The 16456-nt window shown below is 39.9% G+C and overlaps 1 protein-coding gene across 1 annotated transcript; it reads left to right on the top strand.

The window, feature by feature from the left end:
• Positions 1–60: 60 nt before the first annotated feature.
• Positions 61–13802, top strand: CHMP5 (charged multivesicular body protein 5). The gene is made up of 8 exons (XM_019734248.3): positions 61–218; positions 1068–1172; positions 2579–2625; positions 4835–4928; positions 5068–5139; positions 8674–8782; positions 10888–11000; positions 13112–13802. The coding sequence occupies exons 1-8, from the start codon at positions 150–152 to the stop codon at positions 13160–13162; spliced, it is 660 nt and encodes a 219-aa protein (XP_019589807.1). The 5' UTR covers positions 61–149; the 3' UTR covers positions 13163–13802.
• Positions 13803–16456: the final 2654 nt, after the last annotated feature.

The following is a 16456-nucleotide window of genomic DNA, read 5'->3' as shown; positions in this document are numbered from 1 at the left end:
GATGAAAAGCCGGAAAAAGGATCGGGAAACTCCAATAGGCAGATTGCGCTTGCGCATGGGGGCCGGAAGTCAAGGCAGAGGCGGAGGTAAATCGGCTTCCGTTTTCTGTTTTTGCTCTAGTGTTTGGGTTTTCTTCGCGGCCGCCCAAGATGAACCGATTCTTCGGGAAAGCGAAACCCAAGGCTCCGCCGCCCAGCCTGACTGACTGCATTGGCACGGTGGGCACTTGACCACACATAACTATCAGCTCGGGGACTCTGATACCTCTGACCCCACCCTCCCCCGGCTCTCGGCTCCTGTTTCTTCACCCCATTCCCGGTCCCGGGCCCATTACACCTCGACCCTCTACTCCACCTTTATTTCTGTTACCCAAGTCACCCCTGACGCCGCAAACCAGGGACCCCTAAACCATCATTGTCTCTCCCTGCTTGCACCCGACCCCTTCTGATGCCCACTGCCATGTCCACTTTCTTTTTGTTTTATCCCTTCACCCCAAACTGCCGTAGGTCAGTACACCCTTCCCACCTTGTCCATCCCGACCCCTTACTCCTCTTTCATCCCTCGTTTTTCTCCCACGTCAGGACCCTCAGCTTGATATCCTAGGTCAGCATATCTGCACCCCAGTCTTAGATCTCAGTAACAAAATTCAGAACCGTGGTCCCGCACATTAAGCCACCAACCTCTATCTAAAGAACAGCGTTAGATCTACAGCCCTAGCCAGGGTCCACTGGGCATTAGCTTATTTCACACACCTCCAGGTTGAGCCCCCAGCCTGACTAGTCTCTGATTCTAGGGAAATCGCAACTCAGCCTAGTGATTCTCAAATTATTTTTCTGCCCAAGTGAGATCCTAGAATATGAGAATCTGGAGAGAGGAGTATAGTTTATAAAAGCTCCCCAATGTTTCTGACTGGGAATCACACTGCCCCACCCCCTTTGGAAGCCACAGTTTTCTATCCTTCATCCTCTTTATTTTTCTTTTCCTCCATATCCCTTCCTTTCCTACCTCTTCTCGTGTAAGTATATCACAGTAAGTACCATTGCCTTTGATTTTTTTTTTCCCTCAAGGTGGACAGCAGGGCAGAATCCATTGACAAGAAGATTTCTCGACTGGATGCTGAGCTTGTGAAGTATAAGGATCAGATCAAGAAGATGAGAGAGGGCCCTGCAAAGGTAAGGTAGACCGGGCCGGCTGTGACAGCCTAAATTGAGCACCTGTGGAAGAAGGGCCTGGTGGTAGGGGCTGGTGAGAGGTACAGAAAACATGCTCACAATCTGGTAAGGAGAAAAATGTATGTGATGGTGTATCCTTCAAGGAATTAAGTTTGCAGCCAGATGTGAGAGAGAGGCTGGGGTTTGACCTGGTGGAGAGAAGATACTGATCACATGTCCCAAACATGTACTTGAGAATTAATGTATTCTACTGAGAAGGTGACAATCTGAAGAGAAGGGATAGGCCATGCTTAGGAATGATGAGTTGTTAGGCTAGTCTTGTACGTTAAGTAGGTATAATAGACTGATTAAAGAGTGGCATGCTGGGAAAAAAGTACTGGAGACCAGTGTTCTGCTACTAACACTATCACTACTTACTGGCTGTGGCCTTGATAAAGTCACTTTATTTCTTATTTTCCTATTCTGCTAGGTAGAAACATAGAATACTGTATTGAAGTGCATGGACTGTGGATATAGAACTACTTTTTTTGCTTCCATTTTTGTAACTTACAAATCATTTGAGCTAGGGCAAGTTACTTAGCATCACTGAACCTCAGTTTTCCCGTCTATAAAATGGGGACAATATCTATAGTGTGAGGATTAAATGAGGTAATTCATGTGACCTACCTAGTACTGTGTCTAGTACATAGAAACATTCAATAAATGTTACGTATTATTACATTATTGTCTGTGAAGTACTGTTTGCTTTTCCTTCTTCACTGGAGGAGACGAATAAAATGATTTATGGAACAGTATAGAAAGGGAAGTGACAAGAGGCTTTTCTCAGCCATCTTAGTTGGTGGCATGGAATGAAGAGTGACCAGAGGCAGGAAAGCTCATCTAGACTTGAGATGAAAGCCTGAGCCATAGTGGTAGCCATGAGAATGACATGCATCAATTTGAAAATGAGCTTTGAAAATCAGTGAGAAGACTGCATGAAGAGACAACAGAGAGAGGAAAGGTAAGAGACAATCTAGAGAAGTGAGAGATTGGTGTGGCCATTGTTAGTAATTTCCAAGGAGAGAGCAGGTTGAGGAGTTTGTGCATGTTGAGTGAGTGGATAGCAGGATGTCCAAGTTGGGAATCTCCTAAGGCAACGGTATACAAAATCAGCACTGTTGGGGCGAGGGGGTGGAGCTAACACGTACTAGGAAAAAGGGTGCAGTTCATGCACTGAGATATGAGATGCAAAGGCAGAGTCTAGCTGAGGCTTAAAGTGCTTGGGAGGTAAAGAACAATCCAGAAGCCACTGTGTCCACTACTTGGAAGAAGAGAGTAAGTAGATATATAAGTCTGAGGCTATGGGAGATTTCTTTTACCATATGTATGTTTTCTACTTTTCATTAAAAATCTGTTTTTCTCCCCAGAATATGGTCAAGCAGAAAGCCTTGCGGGTTTTAAAGCAAAAGAGAATGTAAGTTATAGGCATAATCTCCTTTCTTCTGCAGGTTTGACCGAAAGAGAAATGGTCTTCCATTCCTTCAGATTTTTATACCATTTTAAAAGCATTCTTGATTTACTTACAAATTTCGTTTACATATACAGTGAACTGGGTTTTCCCCCCCGGTATTTAGCAACATCTGTTGCAGCACCGTCCATCTAAATAGAACTTTTTACTATGATAGAGATGTTCTGTGTCTATGCTGTCCAGTTCAGTAGCTCTTAGCCATGGGGGGCTATTAAGCACTTGAAATGTGGCTAAGGTGACTAGGAATTGAAGTTTTAATTTTATTTAATTTTAACAATTTAAGTAACCATATGTGGCTGGTGGCTTCTGTATTGGACTGCCCAGATCTACAGGGTTTGGTTCTCCCATTATGTATTTAATTAGAGTGTGCCTTTTTAATTTTTGTTTATCTATAAAACTGGGAATCTTGAATGTTTTATTCCCTCCCACCAGAAGATTTAAGCGTCCTTGATTTGTTTTAGGTGACTATATCCCAATGTTTGAACAAAAGCCAAATAGTATCTTTAGTGCTTACCTTGTGGGCTGTCCAGCTGTTGAGACCCTCTGCAGGGTTGTAGAAATCAGATGGAATCAACTAATAAGGAACCAGAAAGTTTATTGATATCTCTATTCTTATTTATAAAATGACTTTTTATAAGACATGAGACTATCTTGCTCCTTTTATGTTAGACAAAATTGTAAAATGAAATCGTAATGCTTAGAGTGGTAAGTGCAATAAAATTTTTATACTGCTTTAATCAGTAGCATTGCAAGTTTTAAGTGACTTTTTTTAATGAAAGGATACATGTTCGTTGTAGAAACTTGGAAAATATATAACATAAGTTATATGAAAAGAAAACTTACCTAAATTCCTAACTATTAGAAATAACAACCTCTAAAATGCTAATTTCTCAGTTTCTTTTCTCTGCTTGTGCATACATGGTATATGTGCATATAACTTTTTAGAAGAAAACAAATGGCATGTATATAGGTATCCTTTTTCACTTAAAGCTATATCATCAGCATTTCTTTGTCCTTTATTGATTTATTCCCCCCTTTCCCCCTCCCCCCCGACTCTGGTTCAAGCCGTTGTTTCTCAGTGTAGTTGTGTAGGACACAGCTCCCTGGCCCATGCTGGTATTACGAGCCTTGCACTTCCCCCGGCTGAGGCAGTTGGTCACTGGTCATCGGTCAGCTGCTCACAGCAGTTCAGGGCAGCTCTCGTTGGCTGCTGGTCACTCATGATGGCCACCGGCACTCACGGCAGCACACGGTAGCCCACAGCATCCCACGGCCGCTCACACTGGCTGCCGGCCACTCACACTGACCTCCGGCTGCTCACAGCAGCCCAGCTCCAGGGAGAGCCGTTGTTTACAATCTTTAACTGTAGAAGGCACAGCTCACTGGCCCATGTGGGAATCGAACCGGCGACCTTGGCATTAGGAGCATGGTGCTCCAACCACCTGAACCACTGGGCCGGCCCCTGTTTTGTCCTTTTAAATATTCTTTGGAAACATTATACCTTTTAATATTCCACCACCATTTGCCTGCACCGTGAATTCACCATTTTTCTCCTGGTTGGATAGTTAGGTGGTTTCCAGATTGTGTAAACACTATAGTGACATAAGTTTTGGAGGTAGTATTATACTTTGGTATAAAACTTTATTTAAAAAGGCATATTTTGAGTGCTAGGCATTATATTAAGTCAGATGGGTTAGCTAATTATGGATACGAGATTAATAAAATATAATACTTGTCCTCAAGGAGTTCAGTCTACTGGAAAAACAGTTTCACTTTATGTATGAAGAGCCTTAAAAGTAGTCTTACCCTTTGCCCCAGAATTCCACTTAGGAGAATTTAGCATAGAAGATAATGTAAAACATTATAAGACACATGTATTAAGACTTTGTAGCAACATAAAAAATAGGAAATGCCATAATGTTAAGTGGAAAATAGTGTTATAACTAAAATACATGCAAAAGAAAAAGACTGGAGGGAGATACAGTAAATGGTATTTGTGTTAGAATGGTTAAAGTGTTTTTGCCAATTTTTCTGTAATGTTGTTAAATTTTTTTTTTTTTTTAAGAGAAGATTCTCTTATTTAGTGTTAGAGATACTTTCTTCCTGAGGATTTCTGTCTGGCTCACATTTGCCGTTCTCATTTCACTCTAAAAAGGTATGAGCAACAGCGGGACAATCTCTCCCAACAGTCATTTAACATGGAACAAGCCAATTACACCATCCAGTCATTGAAGGACACCAAGACCACGGTACTTCCACAGCATCTTTTCCCCTGACTTGAGTTTATTTTTGTACTCTTGTGCTCTTTTCCCGTGGTTTTTAAAAGACTGTTTCACCAGCATGGCTTCCTAAGACATTGTGTTGTTTTTTTTTTTGGTTTTTTTTTAGGTTGATGCTATGAAACTGGGAGTGAAGGAAATGAAGAAAGCATACAAGCAAGTGAAAATTGACCAGATTGAGGTGAGATGTATACTAGTTTCTGCAAGAATGTGCACAGGTTTCTGAAAGAATCCAAATGAATGTGTGTGTGATGGCAAGGGCACTGAAGGGGGATTGAATCTTGTGCCCGTCTTTTGCTAGCAGAGTAACTTTGGGAAAGCGTACCAAAGGTCTCACTTTCCTTATCGTTAATACAAGGGTCCTAATACCACATACGGTTATTATGAGGATGAAATAAATGAGCTGGTGCCATCTACATACATAATGCCTGGCACATAATAAACATCCAATAAGTAAGCACCCAGTTTCCTGTTATTTCTAACTCAATGATTTTGAGTGTGTTTCCTCAGTTGTAAAGTAGTGATGTTGCTGCCTGTCTCCCAAGATTGTCATGAGTGTTAAATGAGGATATACAGAGGGTGCTGAAAAAATGTATACACATTTTAAGAAAGGAAAAAACTGTATTAAAATTGTAATACTCAATATATACTGATAACAAAAGATGACTACAAGTCACGTTTGACTTCTGCAGTTACATGAAGTGCTCTAAATGGTTACCGTCAGTGTAATTTTAATATGTCTTAGATGTTTTAAATGTCTTAGAAGTTTTTTCCTTTCTCAAAAAAACATTTTTTTGGCATCCTCTGTATATGTAAAGTGCTTAACACCGTTCCTAGCAAAGAGTTGGTTCCCTTTTCTAGTAATTCTCTTTAGATTTTTAATAATAATGTCATTAGGTCCTTAAAATGAGCATTTCTTTTGAGATTGCGGTTTGGCTGGGAAATAAGCCCTAGGAGCTTGGTTCTTCTCACCTCTGTTAGGTGAATCAGCCCAGATGGCAAGCAGGGACAGCAGAGGAAGGGAGTGGTGACTGGTCAGGTTTCTACAAAACCCATAGGAGGCCAGGACTCAGTTTTGTTCAGTTTTATCCCCAGTACTTCAAACGATGCCTGGCCATTAGGTGCTCAGAAAGTATTTGATGGCTGAACAAGTGAAGGAGAGGCTATTAAAGGAGGTAAAGCGTTCTGTCCAATTCAGGAAGTATTTTTTTCATGAGTACCGTGTTTCCCCGAAAATAAGCCCCAGTTAAGATCTCAGCCAGACGGACACATTTAGTATGTTATGACGATGTTCCAGAAGAAGATGGCATGACTCTATTTGAATAAATGTAGATTATTGTACATGAAAATATGAGACATCCTCTGAAAATAAGCCCTAATGGAGCAAAAATTAATACAAGACCCAGTCTTACTTTTGGGGAAACATGGTACTTACTGTGTACTGGCATTTTATTATCTCTGCAGAGGTATTCTCTGGGAATGCTGGTCTTTCATAGCATGAGGAGTGACAGCGTTCCTCCATCTTGCTTTTTTTTGAGCACTCCTTAGACTGCCTGTGGCATTCTGTTTAATCCGCCACCAGTCTCTGCTTACAAGGAATTCAGCTTCGTGACATCATCCAGGAGATTTACTGAGAAAAATGTCTGTGTATGCTTGTCTTATTTGTACAGTACTGTTTGATAATAAGATACAATGAAATTGAATTTTATTTTCTGCTTTTGGGGTTCCTTGTGTTTTAATTAAAGCTACTTAATAAACAAAATAGAAACTTTGGTCTTTCTTTTTTTTTAAATGTCTCTCCACCTTTCACCTGTGATTGGCTGTGTCCCTGCCTAATTATCCTTTTCCTGTCCCCTAATAGATGTGCCCACATAACAGGTGGAAAGCTTCTTTTTAACTTTTTTGGTGTGTATGTGTCTGTGGTTGGACTACATATATTTTGAATTTCATTTGGTTTCCTAAAATACTTGCAAAACATTTTCATTGTCTTATAGCTCTCATTTTTTAATTTTGCCTGTGTTTGTGTGTCTGTAGTATAGCTCTGTTTCTACCTTTTTTACTTTTCAGTTTCTGCATATTAAGTCTAGTGCTTGTACTTGTTTATATTGTTTTGTTTGTTTACCCAGTAGTGAATCTACCAATTCTTTATATGATGTTTTTTTGTTTTGTTTTTTTCCTGTGTCTGTCCTAGAGTCTATTGTTTGGAAGACTATGCATAGATGATTTTGGGAGAATGTCTTGTCTTAATATGTAGCAGCATAGTATTATCTTGACTTAATTAGTTTGTTATTTTTCACTCAATTGTTTCAGCTAGTGCTGTTCTGTATAGCAGAATATTACATATGTACAGTGTGGTAGTTTGGCACTTGGAAATGGAGAAAAACAGCATTTTCTTTTTCAAAACAGTGTTTTTTTCTGTTTTGTTTTCTATCCTTTATTTGAAAATACAAACTTCTGATTTGGGGGCCAGGAAGGAGTTTTCAAATGTTTTGCATTGCTCCAGAAAGTCTGAAGAATAAATGATGCTGATGTGTACCTTCTGCAGTATCAACAGTACCCCATTCTATGAAAGTTTCAGTCTGTGAAGAGTATACTGTTCTGCACGTCCTTAACGTAATAGAAGGTGCACAGTATTAAGTGTTTGACATACATTATTGCACGAAATCCTTATGTAACCCTATGAAGTATGACTATTAATCCCATTTTACAGATGAAGAAATTCAAGCTTAGAGACATTAGTTTTCATGGAGTAATGACAAAATTTTAGCATGGATATGTCTGACTCCAGAGTTTGCTCTCTGAACCATTATACTCGTACAAACTGTCCTTTATTGTGCTATACCACTTCTCAGATTGGTTTCACATTTTTTCTGGCCTTGTGGTAATCTCCCAGTATTCACAGATGATTTATGCCTTCAGTTTGTTTCACCAGCCTGGTTTCAGATATCAACTTATCCCGATTCCATTTTGTTTCCCCAACCATGGTGGGCCTGTTACCACTTTTTATACCACCCAATTGTTTCTGCCTCCTTTCTTCTGCAGTGTAGTCAGTCTTTGGCTAACTCAAGAAGGTTAATTTGCTTAACTCAATTACCTCCTTTTCTCCATTAAATAAAAAAATGTTGATAGTATAGATGTTGCTTGATTTAATGTTTCAGGTAAACTTCCTGTAATGATAGAGACCTGATGGGCATCTATTCTTACAATAGGACTTTGGATTTCCATGAGGCACCTTAAATTCAAGAGTACCAGTTCTGTTCCTCTTTATTTTTAAGTTTACGTTTTTACCACCACAAATAGGAGAAGGATTATGTGGGTCACTGGCATTCACAGTTATTGTTAGGGGAAATCTTCTAACTTGTGATTTTTAAATCATTTTTTTAAGCTCACTTCCTTATACTGTTAATCAGAAGGGACACCCAGGAGTTACTCGAACCTGTCATTTAGAGGAGCACCTGCTCCTCTAAAGAGAAGCAATGTCACACATTGCTTCTGGTACACGGCAATTTCTAAAACAGACTAAAAACAGTTGCTAGCCAAGGACTGGGGTGCAAGGGGAATTAACAGTTGTTGAGAACTGGTGGTATGCTTAGCACTTTATGTACGTCATCTTTTTAAAAATTGCTCCTTTATAAGATTCAGAGGAGAGCGTAGGGGCAGGGGGTAGAGGAAAATGGTAAGAAACGAATGAAAACCCTGTCATATATTTTTATAGGATTTACAAGACCAGCTCGAGGATATGATGGAAGATGCCAATGAAATCCAAGAAGCACTGAGCCGTAGTTATGGCACCCCGGAGATAGATGAGGACGACCTAGAAGCAGGTAGGTTATGGGAAAAGCAATGCATACGTAGCTTTAGAGTCTGAAAGGGGCAGCTGCCTGGGACCTTTCCCAAAGGCTAGGGAAAATTCCCGTGAGGTTTCCTTGAGAGATGGTTCATGGTACAGTCTCTGGGTAGAGAGCTTGTGAGGTACCCGCATCAGACTTACATGTTCCACCACAGCTCTGAGATGGACAAGCTCTGAAGGAAGGTCCACACAAAGACCTCTGCTGACCCAGTGCCTGATATCGAAACACTGCCTTTCTCTGTCTAACTTTTGATTTTGTTTTTCCTATTTTGCTACTTTGGCTTCTTTCCTTCAGAAGAGCAAAGCAAATCAAGAAACAGTAGTTGGCAAATACTTAATGTACATCTATACAAAGGTGATAGAAAAATACAGTGAATGTTTAAATTTTTAAAAATTTGTATTACAGTAAAAGACACATTGCCATTAATCCCCCTCAAAATACTCCCCCTCACTTCAAACACACTTATCCCATTGTTCTTGCCACTTTCTGAAGCAGTTCTGGAAGTCCTCTTTCGTGAGTGTCTTTACTTCATCCTCCATTATGAGAACATTCCATGTCACACATTGCTTCTGGTATACGGCAATTTCTGTCGAATAAAAACATTGCAGTGAGTCCTCATCCACCTTATTCACCAGATCTGGCACCGTGCAACTTCTGGCTCTTCCTCAAAGTCAAAAATGATTCAGGACATTGAGGCAGCCATGACAGCACAACTAAAGACACTTATGAAAGAGGACTCCAGAACTGCTTCAGAAAGTGGCAAAAACAATGGGATAAGTGTGTTTGAAGTGAGGGGGAGTATTTTGAGGTTGATTAATGGCTATGCGTCTTTCACTGTAATAAATTTTTTTATTTATTTAAACATTTACCGTATTGTTTGATCACACCTTGTATGCCATGTACTGTTGATAGGTGTTGGGAATTCAGCATTGAAGAAAACAAATACGACCCCTTTATTCATGAAGCTTCTTGAAGAGGGGTAAGAAACTGCTTCTTCCAAGTAATTAATTACAGGAGCACAAATGTTTGGAGAAGTATGGGCTACCATGGAGAACATAGATAGGGAATCGAATGTGTTTGGGAGTGGGGGACAGGCATGGGATCTGAAGGATGAGTAGGAGTTAGCAGGAAAAAATGGGAGGGATTATTGGGTCGCCTCAGGGAGAGGAGTTTAGAAGCTATTCCTGCAATCCATTTAAGAGATGATAGTGTCTGTGACTAAGGTTGTGGTAGCAGAAACAGAGAGAAGTGAACAGACTGAAGAAATTTTAGGTGGTTGAATGGAGAAAACTTAATTGATTGGCTATTGATTGGCTATGGAGGGAGAGGGAGATATCAAGGATGTTTGCCAGTTTCTAGTATGAGTAACCGAATAGATGGCAGAACCACCCCACACTTGATTTTCTGTCACGTGACACCCTTGTCACATTACTGCTGCTGCCTCTCTCTCTCTCTCTCTCTCTCTCTGTCTCTCTGTCTCTCTGTCTCACTGTCTCACTGTCTCACTGTCTCTGTCTCTGTCTCTATCTCTTTCTCCATGTTCTGTTTTTGCCTAGAACCTTTTTCTCCCATTCATTTCTTATCTAGAGATACTCCCGATGAGTCTCTATCTGCTATTGTGATTCCTCTTGTTCACTTGAGATTCACTTTACTATTTAAAGCCTGATTTCACATAATGGTCACTCAGTATACAACAATCTCTGGCCTCCTTTCTCTGCCTCCTTTCAAGTTCATCAATAAATGGAAGAGAATTTTTTTACATTTGTTATAATTAGGATTTTCTAATTTGAATTGGCCAACTCTATAGTTATAGAGTCTTCTCATGAAGACGGGGGCCTTATAAACCTGTGGGGAATGGTTGTTCTGTTTGTTTTATTTTCATTTTGGTTTTTCATAGATTTTACCAACATGAGTTCTCTTGAAAATTTCTTATAATGCTCGTCTTTTATTTTGAAAATAGAAATTAATAATCCCTTTTTGTTTCTAAATGTTTATCTTATAAATAATTGGGCTTTCCTAACATGAACTGCCAATTTTCTTGTTACATATTTTTGAAATGTTGACTGTTTCAATCTCAGAGTTGGATGCCCTGGGTGATGAGCTCCTGGCTGATGAAGACAGTTCTTACTTGGATGAAGCAGCATCTGCACCTGCAATTCCAGAAGGTGTTCCCACTGACACAAAGAACAAGGTGAAAGCTTTGTTTATATTGTGTGCAGATTGTAAAGATTTTATGCTTGATCACCAGTCTGGGAATCTAAAAGGTAGTTTTAAATTATAATAAGTCAGGACCGTCTCAGTCATTATTTTGAAAACCCTTGAAATCCCCATTGTCCTGTAGTGGATATGGACAGGCTATGTAAGTAGTGTCACGGAGACCCAGGAATGGTTTTCTATAACGACAATTTATAGAATATACCTAGTTACCATTGTTGTGAGCTTGCACTGAGTGCCATTTATAGGTATTAGACATTTCCTGGAAAAGCATCAAGAACACATGCATGAACCGTGCTAGGCAACGGTGTAAAAGAAAGTTCTGCAGACACAGTGGTTAATTAGAGGGTGGATGTTTTTTAACTAGGGATTAATAATTTAAGTGTAAAACTTAAGTAGAAAGATTCTCATTCAACAAGGGAAAATAAAAGAATCCGGATACCTGGGTTTAAGTCTCTACTACTAACTAACTGTGAGACCTTATCATTTAGTTGAACATTTCTGTTCCTTGCATCTGTATAATGCAGATAATGATCTCACATAATTGTTGTATAGATCAAATTAGATCTTGTATGAAAAGGGCTTTGTGAACTTAAAGCCCTGTCCAAAGCTACATGGTTGTCATTATTATAAATAGATAACGTTTTGCTGCTTATGAAATCCTGTTCACTCCATCTTAGTTTCCTAATGAAACGTGTCATTTTTTTATTGCCACTGGACATGGACAGTCCTGGTGTTTGCCTTATCTCCCAACGTGCACATTGAGTGTGCACAGTATAGTTGGCAGAATCCTTGAGTGGGAGCCAGTCTCAGTTCTACCTTTATACACTGTGTGACTTGGAGCAAATTAGAAATTTATGTCTTCTCTCTGAACCTCACCAGTGATTTTTCACCTGTAAAATGTGCGTAGCAAAAAGTGGGGGGTAGGTAATTTTTCAGGTCCCTTACAGCTGATTTTTATGAATGTACATCGTCCCCTATGTACCCCTCCCATCTTCCCTGAGCCTAAGGCGGTCTTACCTTTCTCTACTGCCCATCCCACTCCACCTCCACATCTCTGGCCACTTCACAGTTCCAGGGGCATAGGTTGATTTTTCTCAGCACGCCTGAATAATTTTTATTTATGCTCTCATAGCCCACCTTTGCAATTCCCTGAAGCATCTCTTTTATTTCCACTTCTAGAAGGTCACAGATTCCTGAGTTAAATGTGCTGTTGGGATAGCTTTCTTTCTTTATTTTTTATTTTTTATTGGGGAATATTGGAAAACTGTGTGTTTCTCTAGGGCCCATCAGTTCCAAGTCATTGTCCTTCAGTCTAGTGGAGGGCACAGTTCAACTCCAAGTCCAGTTGCTGTTTTCAATCTTTAGTTGCAGGGGACACAGCCCACCATCTCATGCAGGAATTGAACTGGCAACCTTGTTGTAGAGAGCTCGCACTCTAACCAACGGAGCCATCTGGCTGCCCCTCTGGCAGTTCGGCGGCAGCTCATTGTCTTCAATCTAGTTGTGGAGGGCACAACTCACTGGCCTATGTGGGAATCGAACTGGCAACCCTGTTGTTCAGAGCTCACGCTCTTAACCAACTGAATCGCCCGGGATAGCTTTCTTAATTGATAATGGTGTCACTACCTATAAGTTTGTAGGACAGTATGATCACGGAAGTGACTGGAAGTGTCCTGGGGCACTGCTCCTTCCAGGATTTGGGAGGCTATAAAAGATAATTGTTCACTTTAGGGATCAGAGTGAATGTAAGAGTCTGGAGGCAAGCCCTCAGTCCTCAGCCTTTTCTCCTGGGCCCTCCCAGCCCCCTGAAGAGAAACACTTCAGTTTCTCTCTCTCTCTCTCTCTCTCTCTTACTCTTCCTTTAGCTTGCAAAGGATCACCCCTTTTGATCCCTTCCAGTTCTTTTTCCATCACTTCCCTCTTTACCTTTCATAAAAAAGCTCGTTCTCATCTTCTGAGTGGGATTTTGGTTTTCACTGATTAAACACTTGGAGATGAGTTTTAACTACTAAATATTTGTAATCATTTTTTTTTTTTTTAATCAATTGAGAAATAGTGGCACTAAACATTGCTCCCTTTTTACAGGATGGAGTCCTGGTGGATGAATTCGGATTGCCACAGATCCCTGCTTCATAGACTTGCATCATTCAAGTACATCGTGTAAAATAAACACATATTCTGGGACTGGGAAATTTATCTTTCCAAATTTACCGTAACAGATTAAGGTTTCTTTCCTTTCTTTGAAGGAAAAGTTAGATACATTGTTCTTTTATTTTTTTCCGTTAAGAGACTCATTGTTTGGGGGATGCTTTCTTCGTACTAAGTTTGTATTCCTTTTTTCTTATGAAAGACTTACTTAAAAGTATCAGTGGGTATGTATGATTTCAGTCCTTAATAATAATTTGAGATAAAACCAACGAAATGGGAATCTTTAGATTTCATGGTAGTATAACTCCACAATCTCAAATTAACCTGATAAAGTGCTAAGGCAAAGATGAGATTTCTGAGACTTCATATTATGATTCAAAACCATTTTCTATTGTGGTATTATAGTTTGGTTTAAGTGATGGCCTTTTTTGATGAGCTTTGTTGTGTCTTGTGAGTAAATCATTACTGTGTCCAATTTTGGAATGGAATTATCACTGTGTCATGAGTGGACGTTTTGATTCTATGGTTCTCTCAGTATTACAGCTTAACTTGTAATCAATAATGAATATTTCTTGATATTTAATGTATAGGACATTTATTTATACTCAATAAATATTTTTCAAAAGGATGTAATTTTAATATCACTTCAGTCTAAAACCTCCACTGCAGAAACCAAATTTAATATAGTTTTAATATTGATTCAGCCTAAAATTTCCACTACAGAAATCTACTTACCCAGTGGCATTGTGGTATAGAGGAAAGAGCAAGGAACAATCAGGCTTGGGCCCTGGGTCTGCCATCTAATAACTACTAAGTAGTCTACTCACTTCTTTAAACTTTTATTTCCTTATTAGTAAAGTCATGCTTACGTCACAAAGCTCTGTGAGAAATAATTGAGGTAATTGTCATGAGTACTTTATGAACTGCAATGTGCTGTTCTCATATGAGGAATTATTAACAAAAAAACGGGGGCTCATTATTTTCTTGGGAGCTTCCTGGAGCACTACAGCAAGTTCAGATTCCTCGTTGATTTCGGGATCTTGAATGATCCATCCTCCCAGCCTCACTCAACCTCTCACCAATAGCATTCCGTTCTCCAGCCTTGCTGGGTACCTCACAATGCCACATGCACCAGCCTTTCATGTATCAGCAGGTCAATCCAATAAACATGTATTGAACACCCGCTCTGTAGCATCTCTATACCAACCCAAAGGATACCAAGAACAATCACAGTTCCTCTTTTCAAAACCACTGTCTAGTTATAGGTGGGGATGATACACACATGTAACCTTCTCCCACCCCTGCTAACCTCCCTCTCCTAAGAAGCCTTATAGTGGGAGGGCATACTACCTTCTTGAAACCTTCCTTGGCTTCTGTACAGAATTTCACTCAGCGCTTTAGATATTTCTTCCACTGTAGTTCCAGTCTTGGACTTCTCACCCTTCATACTCTCCTTGAAGATATCTCACACCCATGATTTTACCTATGCTCTAATAACTCAAAATAACTCAGACCTCTTTCTAATAAAATAACCTAGACTTCTTTCCTTATTATTTTCAATTCTGGGGATTTCCCCATTAAATGTCCCACCATTACCTAAAATCTAATGTGTAAATTAACATTATCTTGGGTTTTACTATCAGCAGACATTCCTGCTTTATTTTTCATCTTGCCAATATTATCAGTGACCCATATATTGCCAGTTTTAATGGGTGATAGTCCTCCAGCTAGACCTCATGAGTGCATTGGATACCAGTGGGCAATCATTCTACCAAAATTGCTTCTTCCTTGGCTTTTGTGATAATACCGGTTTCTGTTCCTCCGACTACTCTGTCTAAGACTCCTGAAATCCTCTACTCTCCAACCTTACAATGTTACTGTTGCTCAGGTTTGTAACCTTTATCCACCATACTTCTTTCTCTGCTCACTTATATTTGGTGATCCCCGCTATTCTCTCGGCTTTAACTACTGACTTCTATACTCCTTGATCTTGTACCTAAGTGTCAGAATCCTAGTTATATCCGGCTGTTTGCCGAACAATTATTTAGATGTTGCAGAGCCCACAAACGCTTCACATTCAAATGGCCAAGACAATCATTACCTTTTCCCCCAGTCCTGAATCACCTCCTGTTTTCCTTTTCTCCGCTAATAGAACCATTATCTTCCACCATTCAAAATAAAGCTCTTGAGTTGTCCTGGATGCCTACAATTAGCCTTATCCTACACAATTCATCCTTAAACCCCGCTTTTAACCCCTTAGTGTTTCTCAAATCCATCCCTGCTTCTTCTTCTTTCCCATCTCATCTCATCTTGGCCTAGACATCCCTCACATAGTCTTTTGGAATAAATGACTTGCTTTCTCTTTTTGCAGTTTCACTTCCTTGAGTCCATTCATCACAGACAGCTATACTTACCTTTCTAAAACACAAATCTGACCATATCATTCCTTTACTTAAAGTCATTCATGGTTCCTTGATACTTCCAACAGGGTATAAAAAGCTGCCTATGATTTGGCCCCTGCCTCTCATAATGGTTTATTGCTTAGTCTTTTCAGAACATCATTCTCTCTTTTAGAGAACTGCCTCCCTCTTTATAACGGTGTGATTGTTGGAAAAATGCCAATTAAGAGTAACGCTACCCTTACTCTTCTGAGCTATGGGAGTTGGACTTGTGACCAAGCCATGTCCATTGAAGTTTATCCCTCAAATTTCCTAAATGGAAATTAGGGGAAATGCTTTTAAAAATAAAAAAAACTGTCAGTAATGAGAACCCTGAGATACTGAGACCAGAGAGGAGCCGAGAGGCAGAAAGAATTCTCATGGCACTGAGCCCGGACTTCTGATCTTGGAGATTCCCAGAGTACTCCAAGTCTCTGCAACTCTTCCTTTAATTCTATGAGCTGTCTGTGAATTCTGCCAGTAAACCCCCTTTTCTGCTTCAGCTAATTGGAGTTAGGTTCTTGTCACTTGTCAGTAAGAATCCTGAAAAATTTCTCTGCAGCTTCTCTTCAGGCCATGTCCTATTTTTCAATTTTAGGCTATAATAATTGTTTCCAGTTCCCTCACATCCACCATGCAATCATGATTCCCTGCCTCTGTTCATATAATTTCCATTCCCTGGAGGTTATTAACAGCTTTGTCATTCTGCTAATTCTTGCTGTACTAGGAAAAGACCAAGAGTCAGGCCCTGGTCTGTCAATCCCAGTGAATTGAAGGAAAGTGGAAAGGATGAGTCCTGTGGTAGAGAGCCCCAGGCACCACATAACTTCTGATGATCACTCTT

This window comes from Rhinolophus sinicus, chromosome 16 (assembly GCF_057876585.1).
Source record: "Rhinolophus sinicus isolate RSI-liver-muscle chromosome 16, RSI-T2T, whole genome shotgun sequence".
In the NCBI taxonomy this organism is placed as follows: domain Eukaryota; kingdom Metazoa; phylum Chordata; class Mammalia; order Chiroptera; family Rhinolophidae; genus Rhinolophus; species Rhinolophus sinicus.
The sequence above is the reverse complement of the archived record's forward strand: the minus strand, read 5'-3'. Positions and strand labels throughout refer to the sequence as shown.

Excerpts from the sequence above, each read along its gene's own strand:
- CHMP5 (XM_019734248.3), top strand. The coding sequence starts at position 150 with ATGAACCGATTCTTCGGGAAAGCGAAACCCAAGGCTCCGCCGCCCAGC. Across the intron at positions 1,173-2,578 it reads TGAGAGAGGGCCCTGCAAAG|AATATGGTCAAGCAGAAAGC; the intron begins GTAAGGTAGACC and ends TTTTCTCCCCAG. Across the intron at positions 4,929-5,067 it reads TGAAGGACACCAAGACCACG|GTTGATGCTATGAAACTGGG; the intron begins GTACTTCCACAG and ends GTTTTTTTTTAG.